Consider the following 19748-nt stretch of genomic DNA (forward strand, 5'->3'; position numbering starts at 1 on the left):
TCACTCTCGGGGCATTCAGAGCGCATACTGGACACTCTGGCTGAGGGTTGATCCAAATGTTCTGACCTCACAGTGGTCAAGCACCCAAGTTAACTGGCTAAAGATATCTAACTTGCCAGCTGCTTCCAGACTCAAATGAGAGAAGAACTCACTCTGACCATTTTACTTGCAGCAACAGAGCTGGTTAGGCTGTTGTCATGTTATCCAGAGCATTGGTGACTGTACCTGTGCTGCTGGCAACAATTGAATTGAGTATTTTTTTTTGGCAGATGTTTAGTGACACCGGTCATATTCAAAGGGTGTTCCGCGTTTGTAAACGAACGCACCCTAAGATTCAGTCCCAAATGGCACCTTTTTGATATAGTGCACTGTGTAATGAATAGAGTGCCATGTTGGACCCACCAAAAAAAAAAAAAAAAACACCTAGTCACTCGCTCTTCATCTCTTTATTCTGACATTTACCTGGAAACACAAAACAAACTGGTAAAGGAACAACATTAATTGACCAGTCATGATTTAGGTCAGGTTCCAAACTATTTGGTCTTTTTAGTTCTAAAACAGTTAAGTCAGTGTTTCCCAAACTCAGTCTTGGGTATCTCATGAGGTGCACAGCTGATTAAAATAATCAAAGCTTGATGATGAGTTGGTTATTTTTAAATCAGCTGTGTAGTGCCAGGGCAAAAACAAGTTTGGGTAACACGGAATTAGGTTGTGTTCTAAACTGTTAGCTCTATTAAGTTGTGGTCCAAATTCAATCTCAAATCGTGTTCACAGTATTGTCTCACCACAGAGACTGAGGAATCAGGGTGTGAATACAAGTTAGTGTGGTAGCCTTCTGTTGCCTATCCCTGCACAAGGGGCTATCAACAGGGATGTAGCTGTAGCGCCCCCTGGTTGTGGAATTGTAGTAACTAAGGTTGTATAGGTTAGGGTGTAGGGGTCAGTGTACAGGGTCCAACATGTAGCCGTAGCGCCCCCTGGCTGTGGAGTTGTAGTAACAGCAGGAACTCTTCAGGCATTGCGTGCATTTTGCGGTTCGGACCCACGTTGTCATAGTAATGATGGGGCAAAGAATTGTGGGATAGATCCAGAGGGAAGGGCCAGAAGCCGTACAGATGAACCTGAAAGAAAGAGATAAAAATCACACACGAAGACGAACACACACAACAAACAAAATACACACACACACCTGTTCACAGATCTCCAAAGCAGTGCTGGCCAGCATCAGACCAGTAGAGAGCCGTCGGGCTCGCTGCCCGCGGTGACGCCAGAACCTGCCCAGCTCAAACAGGTAGTCTGGGTGGAAGAACACCACTTCTTGTTGGGGGCGTGCCTTACGGAGGGCATGGTACACCTGGTACGGAACAAAGACTGATTAATGACATCACTATTTACACTCCTCCCCCAGACCCCTTCCTTCCCCAGCCCTCCTCTCCCCCAGGATCAAAATGTGTGTTATCAATTTTGTCATTCTTAAAAATGCTACCAAGCCCAGCCCGTGGACTACTTATTGATGAAAAAAAATAGGCCCAGCCCCGTGCCAGTTATCAGGGCTTTACCTAGTCTAATCTGGGACCGGTGGGAAGGGCTATAGGAGGATGGGCTCATTGTAATGGCTGGAATGGCATAAGTGGAACGGTATCAAACATATGGAAACCACGTTTGACTTCGTTCCATGTATTCCTTACAAATGAATAATGAGTCTGTCCTCCTACAGCTAACCCCACCAGCCTCCACTGTCTGGGACTAAAAACATGGCACTGATGCAGCTTCGACCAGAAATGACTTTTCGTAGCAGGTTAGGAACACATTTTCTCTAACCATAAACCTTTTCCTAACCTTAACCTAATTCTCCCAACCTGCTACGGGGGAAAAAAATCCCTTCCAGTCGTAGTTGTATTCATTTCATAGTAGCAGCGCACCTTGAAGCAGGGGGCTGTCCCAGAGGCAGACGAGAAGGCGGGAAGAAGCAGATGGGCGTGACCATAGAATGACAGGACTTCTGCCAGGTGTCCAGGGTTCTGCTGGAGGTCAGTGTACCTGAGGACAGGGGAGGAGACAGGTGAGGAGAGGAGTTAGCAGACAGGAGGCAGGTCGATGTTAGTGGCAGTTGGACAAATGTCTAGAATCGACTTGACGTCAAGAATTTATTTGAGTTTGTGAAATCATGTTGGACAGGTGTGAGGCAGAGACAGGTGAGTATTGATAATGTATATTGATTGTGTATATTGACAATATATAGGTTGTTATCAATAAAATGTTGCAATATGGTGCTGAGTGTTCGATTTGGCTGCTGGGGGGGCAAGGAGACCCCAGCTCCGCTAAAACCATTGATAACTACGTGCCATTTATAAGGGATTGTTAAATATATTTTTTAACTACACTGTATTTGGTTTTAATATCATCATAGCGCTAAATATGAAATAATCAGAACTATCAGAGTTATACAGCAAGTAACTGCATGCTTTTTATGATCAGTAAACATCAATTGATCATGTATTTTCAGATATGTGAGGGTAGCCTATCCATTTGGCATGTAGCTTGCTAGCTAAGCAAACAACATGTCATTTAGCTTGCTTCATCAGATATTAGGCTTTTGGAAAGAGCATGACATTGGCAAGTCCTATTCCTGGTAAAGTTGTCAGTCGGACTACTGTCATCACCACTATAGATGGCATAACAAGTACAGCCATCTAGTTTATCCCCTGAAATGTGGCTTGTTAACTATCCATATTGAGGTGATCTGTTATTAGCTAGCTAGCCAATTTGACATGGTCCATCAATCAATGTAGTCTATCATGTCTGTCAGCAGCAATTGTGATTAAACACTTAAAATGTTGAAAAGGAGATAGCTAACTTTGCTAGGTAGGCCTACGTTGGTTGGAGAAAAAAGTACATTAAGTCTACTACTACCACCACTATGTTTAGCCAACTGTACAACATTTCTACCGGTAGCGTGCAAAGTAAACATTATCAGCTGATAGATAGTACATTGGCAAATGTGCCCTTCTACTGCTCGACAGGCAGAGCCCACGAAAGGATGGGAAATTAACCTAAACCACTCACACTTGTCAGGTATATTTCAATTTAATTCCAAATAAACATTTATTGGTCGCGTACACATTTTAATTATGTTTCTAACTACAACATTCAAATTCAGAGAGAAATTATTAATTGACCACAAAATGGCCATCTCAGTCTCCGCACTTGAACCCCATTTAAAACCGGTGGTTTGATTTGAAGAGCAGACAAAGGATATTAAGGATCTGGAAAGATTCTGTATGGAGAAATGGTCTATAGAGGAATGTCATTATCCTCACAAGGGGGGTTGCTGGAGTACTGTAAACAATCATTTTGACCCCTATCTTTCCGATTGTTTTATATGACTTGAGAGGCATTAGAAGACAAAAAGGGTCAATCAAATGCATTTGGTGTGTATTCAGAGTGGTCTCTGACTTGTGGTCAGACTCGCTCAAGTGAAACAAACTTAAACTTGCAGTTTTTTTTCAATGCCGAATTGAATGTCATTGAGAAAACAGGAAGTTGTCATAATGTATTTTTTTCTCACAAACATCCAAACACAAGAAGTAATCAGCTAATGTATCTGTAATCGGATTACAATATTTTAGCTGGTAATGTAACTGATTACATGTACTACTATCAACCCTGTTGGTAGTGTATGTACCCTTTAATGATCTGGCTAGGGTTGGCTGTTACGAGGTCTGTTTTCACTCCCACGTCACAACTCTTGTTGATAGGAGCCAGGTTAAACCTGTCAACAACAAAAACACCACAAATTAGAAACGGCGGTCACACACGATTATGAATAACATTCACACAATATTAAATCAACATTCACGACATAACAATTAACTGAAAAAAATAATTAACTGAACAAAGATGATATACTCAGAAAGAGGTGCCAGTTTCGATAATATAAATCAACATTCAAACACATAACATCAACATTATACACTACACAACAGCACTACATTACAATAGTTAACTACCAATAACATATTGATTGATCTATGTTTGCATGATTGATTATGTTGTTGCTGATACCTGATGACATAGTCAGCATTGTCTATTTCCGCTCCACAGCTGCTGTTCTGCAGGATTCCTCCACTTCCCACCACGGCACAACGACTCAACGAACCTTTACTCCAGGGTACGGTCTATACACATACACAATGCTGGTAAACCACGCTCGTGTGATGACTAACTGTCTGAGAACTGAAGACTTGCGCACACACATGCACACACACCTGAGGCAGCATCTCCCATAGTGCTTGATCCACCTTTCTCTTCTTCCACCTGTGTATCTCGTAGGACAGACTCTGGTTCAGATTGGTGTTCTGTCTGGTCACCATCAGCCTATCAGACGCATTACAGCATGACCACAACTCTGTCCTGGGGGAGGGGGGGCAACAACAGGACAGAACGTTTGTTGCAGAAGATCACAAGACTGAGCAAAGTGTGTGTGTGTGTGTGTCTCACCTGTATAGTTCTCTGTGTGTGAGGTTGAGTCTCCAAGGACAGTCCATCAGCTCTCTCACATCCTGAGAGAACAGGTCAATGTCCACTCTGACACACACACACACACACACGGAGGAGAACTTGTTGGATCAGGCTGGAAGTTGGATTGTCATGTTGATCTGATCTATACTAGTACATATAGAATGATCATGAAACATAGGAATAACAAGCTTTCACTCACTGACCCCAGGAAGATTAGGTGACAGCATGGTGTCAGCTAATCATTCAAATTCAAAACGCCACCTACTTTTTTATAGTACTCATGGTCACCAGTCTCTTTCTCAGTCTCCTACACTGCAACCCCTTCTGAACAGAGTCCAGGAACCCATCTCTGCAACATGCAAGCGAACAGAGGAGAACAGTTGTTGGTAAAGCCAATCAAAAACAACCTGTCATCCCCCACAAATGATGCAGCACCACCTTCTTTGGGCAAAATAAAATTAAACTATACTGATAGTAAAAAAAAATGTAAAGCCCATTATAGCACCATGAATGTTCTTGTATATGTTGAGTTGACAGTGTTTGCAAAATGTGTACCAAATTTGTTACAGTATTAATATCTGGGGTGGATTTATATGCATTTATGTGCCAGACCTTGCCCATGTAATTGTTTTTTGGTCAATAGCGGCCATGTTGTTTTAGTTACTAGTCTGGAAAATATTGCATTGAGAGACCTTTGTCCATAGATGCCACATCAAGTTTCATGCAGATCGGTCATTCGGTGCCAGATGAGTAATGTTTTGTGTTTTCACAAAATTAAAAACGGCGGAAAATCTATCAAGGCAGACCTTGTGTGTCTGACGCAAATTTGTTCCTTGTGAGGAGAAAGATTTACGTACCGAATTTCATGACTTTGGGTCAAACGGAGTGAGGGGTTTGACCTTTAAAGTCAGCATTTCCAATTGCTTGTTATAGCACCAACATCTGTATTGTATTTGAATTATTAGTGCCTTTATAGTCCAATCGGACAGCAACAAATGTTCTGTAAACACCAGCCAGAGAGGCTTGCATGAAACCCAAATAAAAAAGGTAATGACTTTGTCATCTGCTTTCCAGAAGGTCATCAATACAATCTAACAGTGAATAATCTGTGTCCTCTGTCTTTGTACATCCAGTCTGGCATCAATCCTATCAACAATATAAGATTAATCTATAAAATTCAGCTTCAAGTCTAGTGACCATACACCCGTACTTTGAGTGTCACAAACAGAACATGTGAAACAGAAGGATGTGTTTTACAGACACTCCAAATATACTAAGCATTGTGTTGATCACTTATCTAAAATCACTCTTTAATCTTGCCATTAGACACAGGGTGTTTCTGAATATGCATACTACCGTGCGCCGAGTACCTCACCTCCCCATTCACTGAACCTTCTTCCAGTCAAGACAATGGCAACAATAGATTAAACAATATATACAAAATGCAAATGTTTTACTTCATAATTATCAGCTAGATATGTGAATTGTAATAATCTAGCCAGCCAGCTAGTTAAACAGGCATGAATGACCTAAAACTAAATGTTATGCAAGGTAGATATACATTTTGTGGGTAGCTAGCCCTATTAACTTACTATAGACTTAACCATCTTCCAGCCAGGAAAACAATGGCAATAGAGAAGAAACAAGCTATACACAAAGCAAGTTTAACTTCATAATTATCAGCTAGTTATATGTGAATTGTAATAATGAAGCTAACCAGAGTTTAACAGGCAAAAATTACTTAAAACTAACATACAAGATAGATGTACATTATTTGTAGGTAGCTAGCTAACAGTACTTCGTGGCAATCTGGCTAGCTAACAATACTAGTAGCTAGCCAGTTATCCCTATTTACTTATTATGGGCTTGCGATCTATGATACGTACAGTAGGCAGGTAAACATGCCAAAAATGAACACAGCATGTATTTATTCATGTTTCAAGATAAAATATTGTAGTCAACATTTAATTCTGAGTGTATTTTCTCTCGCTTCAGCTCAAATAATGGCCGCCATTGATTTAAAGAAATTTTGAGTAATTTAAGTAGTTGGTTGTGTCATATTTCTTTGCGTACTTTTACGTTGAAGCTTGCATCGATGCATGCTTCAAATATGTACAAATGGTGTACGCATTCGAGAAGTCCCCTCCGCTCTCCGTTTCTCATACTCTGATTTGGACTAATACTCCAACCCTCCCGTGCTCAATGTACAGTAGTATGCATTTTGCGAATCACCCACGGTAATGAAGCTGGTTGATGCTTCTCACATTTAAAAAAATATTTAAAATATGACTGGAACAGCATTTACCCCGAAATATGAATTTTATTTTCTATAAATATAATAAATACAGACTTCAAAACAGGTAGAGTTCAAATGTCTAAAACAAGGATAAAAGTAAAATGGAGAGGTATAAAAGATGCAAACCCTCCAGACATCATATCCTTGCCTAAAAACTGAACCATGGGAACCCAGCAAACAACAAATGTTCCCATAGCTTTAGAGAACGTTCACTTAAGAGTCATTAGGTCATTTCCTAAGGTTTTCATAGGAATATACCAGTGATGTGCAAGGACTGTTTCCAAAAGATCATTCCCTTAATGTCAAACAGAAATGACCTCAGAATAAGATATTGTCCTAGACACGTTTCATGGGAACATTGGTGGAAAAAGTACTAAATTGTCATACTTGAGTAAATGTAAAAGATACCTTCCTAGAAAATGACTCAACTGAAAGTCACCTATTAAAATACTACTTTACAGAAAGTTGAGAAGTATCTGGTTTTAAATGTACTCAAGTACAGTGGTGGAAAAAGTACTCAATTGACCCTTCGCTAAATCCCAGTTTGAGACAACCAATCGCATAGCTCCAATGGATAGCATCCAGTTTCATTTCAAAGAGGTCAGATTTTCTCCATGCAACCCTTATTACAAATAACGTTCACTCCCTAATTTCAGTCAGGGTCTGCAGTATATCACAGAGCAAATATGGATAATTGTTACTTCTTCCAAAAGAAAGGCAAAAAAGAGCTAGCAGGTTGAGCAATGAGCAGGCAACAATGAATGAGGTGGAGTAGGCAGAACAAAAATAATATCTAAATGCAGCGGAAGCGTTAGTCACATGTTAGCGGAGGGTTGGTGGCAGCCATCTAGCTCATCTCCCTCAGTATAAGGGTTGGCTAATGCTAATAAGCTAAGCTAGCATTAGCTCTCGGCATCCTTAAGCTATTGGTTATCAGTCAGAGCTATTAAGCAGTATATGTAGTGAGTGGGCAAGCTAAGGATGTTATGAAAATGATATGATATTAAGAAAAGTGTATTTGATGTGTTTTGTTTCTGTAGCTAGATTGGCTGGCTAGCCACTTCAGTAGTTACTGTCTGGCTAGAGATGATGTATCTTCTGACTGACAGTGCCCCCCTGTGGAAGGAAACTGAACTTTACTACAACTTGATATTTAACCATGTTTAGAAATGCGCAATGCTGAGGTGGTAGAACTGACTAAATGAAATTACTCAGAGAGGGCTTATAACCCATTCCATTCTACAGGTAAACTTGCTCATTTCATTATTGTTTTGGCTATGTAACTAACATAAAGAAATAAACACAGCTCATTATTGAATCTGTGAAATTATTTCAGCTTGTTTGTATTCACTTTTTTTTATTTAACTAGGCAAGTCAGTTATGAACAAATTCTTATTTACAATTACGGCCAACCAAAAGGCCTCCTGCAGGGACGGGTGGCCTGAGATAAATGTTTTAAAATAAATATAGGACAAGACACACATCACAAGAAAAGAGACAACACTACATAAGAGACCATAGAGAACATAGCAAAGAAGCAACACATGACACAACGTGATCCACTTGGCGACTTACTTACTATAATTTGAGAGGTTAACCTGCAAGTAAGCATTTTGTTGCACTGTGCACTCTATGTATATGAAAAATAAATAATGTATTATAAGTGAAGGGGGAGGGCAGCCAGACAGGTGGAAGATAGCCAGAAAAGTTTGGATGGAAATCTGATTACTGAGGTCTTATTCCATTCTACAGGTCATATGTGTTGGCTCATGTCTCTTTATATTCATATAGCCTAGGGGCTATGTAGCTCCTTATCTATCATGTTTGGAGTGGTGTTGCTCTGTTATGCGGACATCTGAGTTTCTTGCCCTGTTTGTGTCATTAAGCAGTATTTTTAAAGAGCAATTGCCCCTAAAAAACAACTTCCCATTTAGAAAACAGCCTGTGGCATTGACATGAGTCCGGAACATTTATTCTACTGTCAAAATTTACTACAAAAGGAGCATTTGTCATAAGGTCAGTCTCGTCAAAAACTGAGTTTTGTGAGACTTGTGGTTGTGATTGCATCACAACATAAATGAAGTTGGGCTCATTTCAATCCACAGCTGACAGCAAGCAAGATATCATCAATTCAAAATGCAGCTGCACGTGAACCGATTGGAATACATGTGGTAAATTTGGGTTGACTTTGGATATCCCTTTAGGATTAGTTAAGGACCTTCAGTAAATTTAACAATTTACGGGACAATATGTTCAAATTCCATTAGCTCCAGATTTCAATGATTTAAAAACCTCTAACCAACTCTAAAATTGTAGAAATTCATATACAAATATTTAAAGCATTTAATGAGAAAACTAAAAGGTGTGCAGCATGAAAATAGTATCTCTTTTACATTGTATAATTTATTGACGACCCCTAACTAGCCCCAGAGATTGACTTTGGATGGCCCATCTCTGGTCGCACACCAGCCGGCTAAAACTTATTGTTGAAATAACTTGGCTAACTCTTCCCACCTGTGAACACACCCACATTAAACCACACCCCCGAAAACAATTCACATTTGAATTCAGTCATGGTCGCATTTATTAATGAAGCAAATCTAAAGCAAGGCCAAATCAGGAAGTGCAGTCGCCCTTTACCACTAGCTAATGACTTGTTGCACATCTACCTTACAGATGTGCTAAGAAGGAGGAAAGATGAGAACGTCAGGACAGTAGAGTACTTAGAACAGCAGCAGCTAGGGGCAACTGGTAGGGAAGATGATTTAGGTCACTCAGACACAGGCCAAAAACAAGTTAAGCTACCCCAGCATTCCCTTGACTGTTTTAGATTGCGAAAGAGACAAACCAGACAAGAAAGAGAGACAGCCAGCAGCAGAAGAGTAGATGATGGAGAGAGACAGACAAGACAGAGACAGCAACAGAATAGGATGACATGATGGAGAGACACCAGACAAACAGAGACAGCAGTAAGCCTCTGAAATGACTAATTAAAACAATTGTTTACTTTTACTACCAGGACAGGACGAGATAGGGGGGGTAGACAAGCGAGATTGCAACAGACAACACAGAGAAAGTGATGGAGGCAAAGGAGGGGTGAGCACACAGTATACTGGGGCGTATACTGGGGCGGCAGGGTAGCCTAGTGGTTAGAGCGTTGGACTAGTAACCGGAAGGCAAGTTCAAATCCCTGAGCTGACAAGGTACAAATCTGTTGTTCTGCCCCTGAACTGTTCCTAGGCAGTCAAGAACAAATTATTTTCAAATACTGACTTGCCTAGTTAAATAAATCTAAAAAAAATACTAAGCTTCTCTATGGATTCTAACTACTGCACAATGTGTGTGTGAGCGAGAGAGAGAGGAGTGTTTGGGTACTGTTGAATCCTTTAGTCAGTTTGCCTCATTGGACAGGTCAGAGTCTGTTTGAAGTTGTTGAGTGGTATGGAGGTTTTTGGCAATACAGTGTAGATTGGAGATCTTCACAGGTCCAAAAAGTTGGACCCGTTTCAAAATGGACCTAGGGCCTTACCCACCCAATTATATCAGCTCTTTTTCAGATCTGATTGATCAAAATAACAAAAAAAGATCAGAATTGGGCTGCCTGTGAATGCAGCCATGAGGTTGTGAGTTGAAATCCCTGGTGAGGTCATGCTGAATAATAATGGCTGTATAAATTAACATGCACAGTGTAATCATGCATGTCAAATATGTAAGTTGAAAACACTATGCGTGTTCCCTAACCTTGCCAACAGACAAAGAGCTGTGAATGGATCAGTGGTTCACCAATTAGGTCCTTGATGGGTTCTGTAACATGTCATAAAAACATTTGAGAGTGGTAGAACATTTCTTCAGGACCATCAGGTGACATTGACAACTGATGCGCAGAAATTATCCTGCAACGTTCCCATGAAACGTGGCTAGCACACTCATATATTCTGAGAACATGGCAACCATGTTCTGTGTATGTTTGGTGGGACCTTGATGGAATATTCTCCTAACCTTCAGAAAACCAGACACATGAATGTTCTTGCACCGTGTCTAGAACATTAATATTGGATATTCTGAGAACATGGTAACCACTTTCTGGGTAAGTTATTTTTTACATTAAGTGGCAAAACATGCTAAATAGGTTCTTATTAAGTTTTTGCTAACATACATAGAATTGTCCCCTAACTAATGGAAAACTGGTCACTCAAACTTCAAGGGACCATTACAGTTAACAAACGTTCTCTCCCTAGAATTGTTAGTTGGGAAGATCTAATCGCACTCATGTCCTCGTCTCTTCCTCAAAACCCATTGGATAAGTAAGCCAGAGGTTCCTGCCCTCTGACCTGCTCTTCCAATGGGTTGAGATGGAGAAGAGAGGACACGAGAAGTATGCAATTGAGCTCTTCCCCCTGTGCCTCTCCCACACCTTTAAATCCCCTGCACATAATTAGCAGGCCAAATTGGTGGGACGGCTGTCAATGATCAATTAAACAATGCCTGTCCAAAAACAAACGCACAACATTATTAAATTGACTTATTGGGTTGAAACACATACACAGTATTACAAACATACCTTTGGTGTTGGTAGTAGTCTATGAGCGTTATAGACAGGAGAGTTCCAGAGCAGAGGAGCATGAATAGAACCAGGTAACACATTGTTACAACAGGTCACAGACTGAATGACAGCACGACGACTACACTATCTGTCCATCAGGGAAGGGAATACAGGTGTGTCTGTGGGAAAATCTCAATGGTCTGTGCTATTCAAGGTCCTTGGGATGTCCCTACCCCATTGAAATTGACATTTTAAATGGTAAGGGTTTAGGGTAGGAACATCCCAAGGATTCCAAATAGTACTAACCAAATCTCAATTGCATACTCCTCGTGTCCTCGCTTTGCCGCCTGTACAAAACCCATTGGATGAGAAAGCCAGAGGTCCCTCCCCTCTGACCATCTCCTCCTATGGATTTTGAGAAGGGGGAGAGGACGAGAGGAGTATGCAATTGAGATGTTGTGTGTGTCAGGGTTGGGCTTAATTCTGAATTTTGGAATTGACTTCCATTCAACTCGTGTTAAAGTGGAATTTAATTGGGTCAAAGAGGAAGAGGCGGAGCGGGAGGGATAACCGGGCCCAACATCTGTCTTCTCCAGCAGGTGGCAGATGTTAGTTTTTTTTCGCTCACCAAGCCAGGACTTTTTGTATGGAGGCCAATGAGTGTCAAATTTGGTTAACAAAAATATTAATGGTTTATTAGCTACATGTGGCTTACGAACAGAAGTTTCGTAATGCTTTGGTTGTTATGAGTGTACTGATATAAGTAGGAGACTTGACATCCTGGCAACTTTGAGAAAAAACACTTCATATTGGAGTTGTGCCCGTTGTTCACGCGCATACCTGCCCTCTCATTGGCTAGAATGCTCCCACCTGATCTTGTCTCCTCCCGACTACCTTGCATTTTTGAAGGCATTTAATTTCGTTGTTAGAGTGGCCATTTGAGTATCTGGTCAATATAATGGATATTCTGTGATTCAGTGCAATTCAAAGAAATTCCTGTCATAGAACATACATTTAATTGAATTTGACAGGTCACACTTCCATATACCAAATAATATATTTTCTCGAGAAACAATGTTCATATACTCTTTTAACCTTTGTGCTTAGGGTGGCTTCAAGTGCTCATGGGAAATGGGTAGTCGTAAATTCGATATGAATGTGTTCACGTGCCTTTGAAATCAGAACAATTCTTCAATAAGATTTTAGCTAGCTAACATTGCTAATAGTAAAGCTAGCTTGGTTAACAATGATATATGGTCAAACTAGCTACATTCTCCATACTAATATGGTTGTAACTGTCAAAAATGGATTTATTGTCATCTTTTGGTTGAAAAGGTAAAAGGTCAGTGGTAAAATGTCACAACTTGGGTAATAACATTTTCTCAGTCTCCCACTTGTAATTCCGAGTTGGAGGGTTTTCCAACTGGGAACTAAGAGCTCCCTTTAACACCGATCGCATGTGAACACGGCACTAGAATAGCCAATTATATTTCATTTGTTTTGTATATTTTTGGAGGCCTCAGGGTCAGCTTGAGGGTTTAAACAATTGTATCCTGGGAAATTGAGAATTTTCCCCGTATTGAACAAAATGTATGTGATTAATGACATATAATAACTTTAGAATATTCACATACAGGCTTATTTTCCTTGATCAATTCATTTTGAGAGTTTGTCCTGAAAATAAATTGTTTTGATAATATTGTATATGCATGTATTGTATATAATGACATGTTTGTTTTATGCACAATATGCATTTTCTTTATATATATAATGGACTAGGCATTTGCATTTAATTGAATTTCACTGAATTCAATTATATTTCCTTTTAATTCAAATGGAAATTCTTTATCCTGTTCACTACTTCAATTAAAATTCAAGAACTGAATTGGAATTTGAGGCATTCTTAACTCAATTCTGAAGTGAGCCCAACCCTGGTGTGTGTGTGTCAGATGTTTTTATTCAGCCCAATCTAGGATTTGCTACACTGCAGAAATATAAGGGTCAAGTGTATCCTGTTCATCACGAAACACACAATCACACTCATGTCTACTAATTTGTGTTTTATCGACCAGTTTTGCATTGATACAATTTTGAATTAGCATGGGGATGGATGGGCAGCACTGTGGAGCAACGTTTGTTCTTCGGCATACCAGTATTAGTTCTATGGTAACCATATAAATTCAGAACAAATCAAGATAAATCACAATACCAATGCTCAGCTGTTACTAAATAAAATCAAATGTTATTTGTCACATACACGTGGTTAGCAGATGTTGATGCGAGTGTAGCGAAATGCTTGTACTTCTAGTTCCGACAATGCAGTAATAACGAGTAATCTAACCCCAACATTTCACAACAACTACCGTATACACACAAGTGTAAATGGATGAAGAATATATACATAAAGATATATGAATGAGTGATGGTACAGAACGGCATAGGCAAGATGCAGTAGATGGTATCGAGTACAGTATATCCATATGAGATGAGTAATGTAGGGTATGTAAACATATAGTGCCATCGTTTAAAGTGGCTAGTGATACATGTATTACATAAAAATGGCAAGATACAGTAGATGGTATAGAGTACTCATATACATATGAGATGAGTAATGTAGGGTATGTAAACATTATATTAAGTGGCATTGTTTAAAGTGGCTAGTGATACATTTTTTACATACATTTTTCTATTATTAAAGTGGCTGGAGTTGATTCTGTATGTTGGCAGCAGCCACTCAATGTTAGTGGTGGCTGTTCAACAGTCTGACGGCCTTGAGATAGAAGCTGTTTTTCAGTCTCTCGGTCCCTGCTTTGATGCACCTGTACTGACCTCGCCTTCTGGATGATAACGGGGTGAACAGGCAGTGGCTCGGGTGGTTGTTGTCCTTGATTATCTTTATGGCCTTCCTGTGACATTGGGTGGTGTAGGTGTCCTGGAGGGCAGGTAGTTTGCCCCCGGTGATGCGTTGTGCAGACCTTACTACCCTCTGGAGAGCCTTACGGTTGTGGGTGGAGCAGTTGCCGTACCAGACAGTGATACAGCCCGACCGGATGCTCTCGATTGTGCATCTGTAAAAGCCTAACACTGTAGTGTTGTCTGCAAACTTGATGATTGAGTTGGAGGCGTGCATGGCCATGGGGTTGCCGTCTGGGCCTGCAGCCCTGCGAGGGTTAACACGTTTAAATGTTTTACTCACTTCGGCTGCAGTGAAGGAGAGTCCGCAGGTTTTGGTAGCGGGCCGTGTCAGTGGCACTGTATTGTCCTCAAAGCGAGGAAAGAAGTGGTTTAGTCTGTCTGGGAGCAGACTACCTCACAGTAATGCACACACGCTTGTGTGTTCGTGTGTCGTCAGCAGTGGTGTAAAGCAACTAAGTAAAAATACTTTGAACTACTACTTACGTTTTTTGGGGGGGTGATATCAGTCATTTACTCTTTATATGTTTGACAACTTTTGCTTTTACTCCATGACATTCAATACGAAAATGTGTACTTTTTAGTATCATCATTTTTCCTGACACCCAAAAGTACTTATTACATTTCAAATGCTCAGGCAGGACAGCAATATGGTCCAAATCACCTATCAATATAATGTGTTGTCATCACCACTGCCTCTGATCTGGTGGACTCAATTTTACACAAACACTGCACTTGTAAATCATGTCTGAGTGTTGGAATGTGCCCCTGGCTGTCTATATTATTTAAATAAATAAAAATAAACCATGCCATCTGGTTTGCTTAATATATGGAATTTCTTGTATAGCATTTGCTTTTACTCAAGTATCACAATTGAGTATTTTGCTCACCACCGTTATTAATTTTCATTCATTTCAGACACATTTCATGACACAGGTACTCTACTTTTATCTATAGCCCAAAAAGTCTTTGATGTTATAAATACAGTGTAATCAATGCATTGCAGTGCATGTAGGGGTGGTAGAGGGGAAAAAGTGCTGCTGGGTTTGTAGAGCACAGTTCCCAATGAAATGACAGACCCTGCTGAGTACTCCCAACCCCACTTCTACATCGGCACAAATAATAATTTATTTCTCTATAAGCAGGGTTGGGTAGGCTCTTTTCTAAATGTAATCCATTACAGTTATATATATATACCTGTACTTTCAGTTACCTTTTGATTACTTTCCCCTTAATAGGCTTTAGAATAAGACAAACAGGATCCATCAAACACATTTGGTGTATTCATAGTGGTCTCTGACTTGTGGTCAGACTTGCTCAGGTGGAACTTAAACTTGTGCCTTTTTTCAATGTCGAATTGCATTTGTCATTGAGAAAAACAGAATAATACAAAAATCTTTAACAAAATCTGTCTGTTTAAGCTAGAAACTTCTGGGGTTTTGTATGGACTGTGTCTCAATCCACCATATGTCGGCCATAAGATAGAGCTACAGTGGTGTTTGTCAGACCAGAAGACATCCCAAAAATATGTCTTCTCATGGCTCTACAACACCCACAATCTTCACGGGACTCGTGAGAAGGTTACCCGTGAGTGTGAGGTAAAAATCCTATATCTCTTATGCATTTCAAACACCTCAAACCATACTTCCTTTTTTGCCATGTACGAATGTATTATTCAATGTGTTTCCATAGATTAATAGGAGTATGGTCTAATCAAATGGTTGAAAGTCATGCGTCCTCCGATACACAACCCAACCAGCCATACTGCTTCTTAACACAGCGCACATCCAACCCGGAAGCCAGCCGCACCAATGTGTCGGAGGGTACACCGTGCACCTGGCAACCTTGGTTAGCGCGCACTGCGCCCGGCCCGCCACAGGAGTCGCTGGTGCGCGATGAGACAAGGACATCCCTACCGACCAAGCCCTCCCTAACCCGGACGACGCTAGGCCAATTGTGCGTCGCCCCACGGACCTCCCGGTTCCGGCCGGTTACGACAGAGATTTATATTATTATATCCTCATTGTTGTTTGAAAACACCAAATTTGGAGTTGAGGTTGTTTTTTTTGTACATGAATCGATACTATTGTTTCCCCGTTATGTCTGTATGAAATTTTCACGACCCCTTGACCTATTAAATGTATTCAAAATAACTTAAGTCCATTGGCTTCAAAGTTCTGCCGAACTCCGTATCTCCACCACTGTTCTTGAAGTGAAGTGCACGTCATCACTCCTGAGGATATTTCTGTTTGTGGGTTCGTAGCTAGACACAATCAGAGGTAAGTTGCACTTTAATAACCTTCTGCCTTTGTAATATCATATTTCTGGAGTAAGGTAAGTATTTCTCAGATACAATTTTGCTGTTGAAAATGTGTTTGGGGGCGAGTGCAAATCAAATGGCTAGGTAGCTAAATAGCTTTAGCTAACCCAGAATGTGACAAAGTTGACTCTTATGAGGATTCTGTGGTATGCACTATAGCCCGTTACCATATATGTGATTGAATTGTATCTGCTGTTGGCTTGTGTGGATGTATGTATGTGTTTTGCAACATAGTTGACTTGAAACATTGTTAACAGTTTCAGGGCCATAGGCCTTTCTCATGATGGAAAAATACTCATTGTCATATTTATCCTGATACCAGATTCGAATTGACGCAACTCTAACACTCTCCTGTTTTTAGCTCCCCATATGATCTCTGCTTGTTGGCTAACTAGCCACCTTGTCATTGGCATAAAGAGTGAACGGATTCATCAGATGTTTGGCAATAGCTAACTAGCTATTACATTAGGTTGCCACTAGATAAACCAAGCCAAGCATCCCCCCGACTCCATTGCTTTCTCACTCTGTGTTAGCTGAGGACCACTCAACTCTGTTATTTTCTTTCGAGTTGAGTATTAATAACTGGTCGCGCGATATGCTAGCAACAGCATTGAATCACCATCAGTCGATACTTGTAAAAATGTCAATTCTGAAAACGCTTACCTGTACCTACTGTATGTTTGTCCTATACAGTTATGGCCCTTCCGCAGGATGCTGAAATTCATACTTTTAACCACCAACTTTTTCCTAATTTGTGTTGCTCAACTCAATGCGAAAGTGGCTGTGCAAATTGAATCTCAACTGACGAAGCTAGTCAAGGCCGCTAGTTGAGCAACACAGGAGGAAAAAGTCGGGTGGTTGTATTCAATAAACGTTTTCATTAAAAGTAAGAATTTCAACACCCACAGTGCCCTGCTTAGCCATTTGATTTGCACTCCCCCCCAAACACAATTTCAACAACATAATTATATCTGAGAAATACTTATCTTACTCCAGAAATATATAATATATATTTTTTAAAAGGCAGAAGGTAATTAAAGTGCAACTTACCTCTGATCGCATCTGGATACAAACCCAGGACTGCAGTTGTACAGGACAAACATAGGTACAGGTAAGCATTTTCAGAATGAGCAAATCGCAAGACCAGTTATCGATACTAATTCTTCTATGGTATAATGGTGTTCGCACCAATTGGATGTGCATTCCGCCACCTACTGTGCGGGTGGATAATAAGGATCCAAAAAGGGAAGAAAACAAACATGGGTCAAAATAAATAAAATATCATACACACTATCAAGAAAGAAATGAACTAAACAAAATCAACCTGCTTTTCTGTAAAAAAAAACAAAGCACAAATTCTAATCAGGTCCCTACACAGGGTCAGAAAACTCCAGTGAGGGCGGGACATTTCCTAGCGACAATAGACCTTGCAGTGCTTCTGCTGTAAAGTCTTGGAGCCCCAAAAACTTCTCGGCTGCAGATAATGATATGCAGCTTCTTTGACTTTTTAGACACTTGTGCTGTACAATTAATGTGGTTATAAATGCCACAAAATCCACCTTCTTCACAATGAGTGTATCCAGATCACTCGATTACCTTAAAACAATAGAAACTGGTTGCAATGCATCCACCGCCATATCATCAACACTGTTGCCTTTTGCCCCTTCGACTCTCTTTACCGCCTCCACATAGGAGATCCGCTGCACAGCCTCTAATCCTTGACCCCTCGACCTCCTTCACCCTAACAGGCCAGTCAAGGAAGTCCGGAGTATGATCCCACCACAGTTGCAACATTTTTTGATTTTTCAATAATATACTTCTCTCGTCTGCAAGCATTTGACATGTGATCATATCCTTTACAATTCCCATATTCAGGTCAAGTCTCCTCAAACAACAATAATATCGATAGGCTTTTCTCTTCCCTTCCATTTACCATATGGGTCAGGTGATGTACACTGACCCCTCCTGGGATTTTCTGACTACGGTACTCGTCATCTATACTGCTGAGGAGTATTTTTGTCCGTAATAATGCCCTTTTGTGGGGGGAAATTCATTATGATTGGCTGGGCCTGGCTACTCAATGCCCTCCCAGGCCCACCCATGGCTGCACCCCTGCCCAGTCCTGTGCAATCCATAGATTAGGGCCTAATTTTTTAAATTTCAATTGACTGATTTCCTTCTATGAACTGTAACTCAGTAGAATCTTTGCATTTTATATTTTTGTTCATTACATGTACCACGAGACTCCAGCTATGGCTCCTTTGGCATGCGCCCTGCTCGGAAGGTCAATAAATGTTACTTCTGACATGGACAATTTTGGCAGATCCAGTGCACACTTTGTCTGTTCTTCATCGACACAATTAACCATAACAAGGCCGCTTCTAGTCACCTTGATTGAATCCCCCTTTCCCAACGCTTCTTCACAGTCCTCGATACAAATAAAAATATACAAATGGATTTCCCAAATGAATCTCCTTGTCCACAAAACACAGGCCAGTAAGAAATTCATAATTGAACAGGTCTTCTACGATAACTTTGGCTCGTTTTGTTCCATTCTTTGATTTCTCTAATTGTCCACTCGTTGTCACACACTTCACTTGCCGCACTTTCAGATTCAAGGACAGTCGCCATTTTCTCCCCAGTTGTCAATACTCAACCCGCCATGATATAAGAGAACGGAGTTGAGCGTTCCTCAGGTGCAGGGTCTTCAGAAAGTATTCATACCCCTTGACTTTTTCCACATCTTGTTGTGTTACAGCCTGCATCTCAAATACTTTGAGATGTTGTGTCACTGATCTACACACAATACCCCATAATGTCAAAGTGGAATTATGTTTTTAGCAGTAAGTGTTGTAGTACTCGAGTCCTCTCTCTCTCGACCACATATTGAGTTTCTCGTTCTTGTCTTGGTGTCGGATACATCTTTACTTGGCCTCGGACAGTGAGGACTCGTCATTTCTTCCCGAGACCAGCCAAAACCAGCAGAGTAAAAAAAACTCATTATCAGCTTTCATTCAGTCAAATATAAGGCCAAATATATACACTCCTTTCTTGAAATCTTAATATCTTATCGTTTATTGAAACCTTTTCTTTCTACTTTACTCATAACATTACTGTCCTTTACTTTCATTGGAAAATATCCTCGAACTTTGTTG

General features: G+C 40.5%; 1 protein-coding gene across 2 annotated transcripts; it reads right to left on the reverse strand.

Annotated features, from left to right (window-relative positions):
- Positions 1-427: 427 nt before the first annotated feature.
- LOC115129016 (alpha-2,8-sialyltransferase 8F-like) lies at positions 428-11664 on the reverse strand. Of its 2 annotated transcripts, XM_029659160.2 has the most exons (9): positions 11379-11664; positions 4787-4870; positions 4501-4587; positions 4269-4413; positions 4066-4178; positions 3686-3772; positions 1923-2040; positions 1190-1354; positions 428-1121 (listed from the first exon to the last, which is right to left on the reverse strand). In XM_029659160.2, the coding sequence occupies exons 1-9, from the start codon at positions 11459-11461 to the stop codon at positions 927-929; spliced, it is 1077 nt and encodes a 358-aa protein (XP_029515020.1). In that variant the 5' UTR covers positions 11462-11664; the 3' UTR covers positions 428-926. The 2 variants fall into 2 exon arrangements, with proteins under 2 accessions (XP_029515020.1, XP_029515019.2); XM_029659159.2 differs by lacking the exon at positions 11379-11664 and having other exon boundaries at positions 4501-4663; positions 4787-4862.
- Between the last annotated feature and the right edge of the window lie 8084 nt (positions 11665-19748).

This window comes from Oncorhynchus nerka, linkage group LG4 (genome assembly GCF_034236695.1).
Source record: "Oncorhynchus nerka isolate Pitt River linkage group LG4, Oner_Uvic_2.0, whole genome shotgun sequence".
In the NCBI taxonomy this organism is placed as follows: domain Eukaryota; kingdom Metazoa; phylum Chordata; class Actinopteri; order Salmoniformes; family Salmonidae; genus Oncorhynchus; species Oncorhynchus nerka.

Bases quoted from the DNA above. Each gene is read 5' to 3' on its own strand.
- LOC115129016 (XM_029659160.2), bottom strand. From the start codon at position 11,461: ATGTGTTACCTGGTTCTATTCATGCTCCTCTGCTCTGGAACTCTCCTG. The intron at 4,179-4,268 runs GTGTGTGTGCAT...GTATGTGTATAG, and splicing joins TATGGGAGATGCTGCCTCAG to ACCGTACCCTGGAGTAAAGG. The intron at 1,122-1,189 runs GTGTGTGTGTGT...TCTTTCTTTCAG, and splicing joins CTTTGGAGATCTGTGAACAG to GTTCATCTGTACGGCTTCTG.